Raw genomic sequence first — 2829 nt, 5'->3', positions numbered from 1 at the left:
ATTGTTTGGTTATTAGTTAAGTCACCTTATTCGGACTATACATAGGGAGAAAATTTGCAAGAAGCTAGTAGTGCTATGATATGATGTAGTATTCTTCTTTTGAGGAGGTGAAAACGCAATTAAAAGGCATAAAACCAGAATCATCGACACTGAAACAAAGTCAATAAAAAGTAAAAAAAAAAATACTTACAGATGTACACATATATGAAAAATGGAATGGCAACCAACTGGGAAGTCAAGGTCAGCACGATAGTTCGTTGGAAAACAACGGAGCCTCTGAGAAAAACTGAGGGGGTGAGGGTGTCTACTCTGCGTCTCTGCCTCTCTAGTCAAGTCATATTATTGTTTGAGCTTAGCCAAGTCTTCTGGGTCCTTTAATCAAATGGTCTCGAAAAAAAATTGCGCAGCGAGTAATACCAAGTCGTCCAAACTGGGGCGTTTGCTACAGGCCTACAGCTAGCTAGCACTGGATTTGTATATATATACATGGATGAATGCGCATCCATCAGACTCATCAGATACAAGTGTGGTCTCCTCTAATTTGTTCTCCCTCCCTCCCTCCCTCTCTGCTTGCTAGTTGCAGCAGCCAGGATCAGTAATGGCATACAACGATGATGACAAGCCTCCTACTTCCAACACCGGTACAGTTTCTTTGTCAGCAGCATGCATGGACACAGATCGAGATGACGATGACTATGATCACCGATTGATTGATTGATTGATTTGCATTTCATTTTCATGGCTGTAGGGAGCACCAAGGGTCTGGTGAGCATCAAGCCGGTGAAGTACTTCAAGGACGATGCGGCGCTGACGGCGGACACGGTGACGGCGGAGGTGGAGATCAACGCGACATCCTCCACCACCGTGAGGGAGGGGCTGGACCTGGTGGCCGTGCTCGACGTCAGCGGCAGCATGAAAGGGCACAGGATCGAGAGCCTGAAGAAAGCCATGACGTTCGTGATCATGAAGCTCACCCCGGTGGACCGCCTCTCCATCGTCACCTTCTCCACCGACGCCGCAAGGCGGACCCCGCTGCGCTCCATGACCCCGGCCGCCCAGAGCGAGCTCACGGCTCTCGTCGGCGGCCTCACGGCCGGCGGCTGGACCAACATCCAGGCCGGCCTCGAGACCGGGCTGGCAGTGATCGCCGGCCGCGTCAACACCAATGCCCGCACCGCCAACATCTTCCTCTTGTCCGACGGGGAGCAGAAGCCCGGCGACGCCAGGCTGGTCGACCCCGGCAAGGTGTCCGTCTACACGTTTGGCTTCGGCAAGGACACCAACCACCAGCTGATGAGCGACATCGCCAAGAGATCGCCGGGCGGGACCTTCAGCTCCGTGACGGACGGGTCCAAGGTGAGCCTGCCCTTCTCGCAGCTGCTGGGTGGTCTCCTCACCGTGGTGGCGCAGGACGTGGAGCTCACCCTGACGCCCAAGACCGACGAGGGCGACGTGGACACTATAGTGGTGGCTCCCGGCACCGACTACAAGACGACCACCGACGCCGGCGTGGTCACCATCGCGTTCGGCACCCTCTTCGCCGGAGAAGGGCGCAGGGTCGTGATCACCCTCACGCTCAAGGACGTGAGCCGCGACACCAAACGCAGCAAGGAGTACGACGCGCCCTTAGCCGAGGCCCAGCACAGCTACACCGCCCAAGGAAGACCAAGGGACCCTCAGCTCCCACAGGACATCCAGATCAGGCGCACCTCGACCCCATCCCAAGCGCCTGGCGCGAGCAGCAAGGCGCGGCAGGTGCAGGCCGAGATCGCCAGGCGCGAGCACGCCGAGGCCATCAGGCAGGCGAGGTTGCTGGCGGACCAAGGCGACCTCGAAAAGGCGCGGTACAAGCTGGTGGACGCGCAGAACGCCTTGGAGGACATCGTGCTGGACAGCCTGGCCGACGGCGAGATGCTGGTGAAGTCGCTCCGAGACGAGCTGGACGAGCTGATCAGGCTCATGGAGAACGAGGAGCTCTACAAGGCGCGGGGCCGCCCCTACGCCCTCGCCTCAGAGACCAGCCACGGCCGGCAGCGCTACTCCGCCAGGGGCGGCGACGAAGGCAAGGACGTCCGCCTCTTCGCGACGCAGCGCATGGACGCCTACCGCGAGCAGGCCAATAATTTCGAGAAGGACCCCAGCGCGCCGGTGCCCACCGCCGACGAGGACGTCAAGAAGGAGGTCGCCGCCAACCCGCTCGCCTCCATCTCCAACGATCTCGCCTACTACCTCCGTAATGCTATCGAAGCGCTGCGGGCCATCGAGAGGATCATCGCTCCAAGCACCTAGGGGGAGCTCCAGGCTGCCCTCTTATCATGCATTTCCTGTCCGATCATGCGCGCGCACCCGTTTCCTTTAGTTTCTTCTTACTGTTGCCATACCTATGTTTCCAATAAGCGCGATACCCAGTGTGCAAACATTTTGTTGTTTCATTTCCAATTCACATCATTTGAATTCGAAAACAGCTTTGCTTATTAATGGAGTAACCCTTATCTTAATTATATCATTTATAATCCATACTGAGTTCTTGGGTAATTTTAATATGGGATTTATTCTGGGCCGGGAATAATTGATAGCTATAACAGGAGAATTATGATAGATACAATTCAGACCAGAAACTAATTGTAATAAAATATACTCATCATGATAGATACAACAAGAGATCAAGAATCAATCCATAAGTCGAGGGATGTGGAATCAATCTCAGTCTCTTGTTATACCTATTATGAGTTTATTTTGTTACTATTAGTATTTTGCTACGAAAATGAGAAGAGGAAACACAAGAAAAAAAAAGGAAAAAAACAGCCTCTCCATGCCCATTTATGATTC

General features: G+C 53.9%; 1 protein-coding gene across 1 annotated transcript; it reads left to right on the top strand.

Moving 5' to 3' along the window:
• Positions 1–502: 502 nt before the first annotated feature.
• Positions 503–2468, top strand: LOC120697019 (uncharacterized protein sll0103-like). Its single transcript, XM_039980110.1, has 2 exons — positions 503–641; positions 749–2468. The coding sequence occupies exons 1-2, from the start codon at positions 599–601 to the stop codon at positions 2287–2289; spliced, it is 1584 nt and encodes a 527-aa protein (XP_039836044.1). The 5' UTR covers positions 503–598; the 3' UTR covers positions 2290–2468.
• The last annotated feature ends 361 nt before the right edge of the window (positions 2469–2829 follow it).

Source organism: Panicum virgatum, chromosome 3K (genome assembly GCF_016808335.1).
Source record: "Panicum virgatum strain AP13 chromosome 3K, P.virgatum_v5, whole genome shotgun sequence".
Taxonomy (NCBI): domain Eukaryota; kingdom Viridiplantae; phylum Streptophyta; class Magnoliopsida; order Poales; family Poaceae; genus Panicum; species Panicum virgatum.
This window is presented reverse-complemented; position numbering and strand designations above follow the sequence as displayed.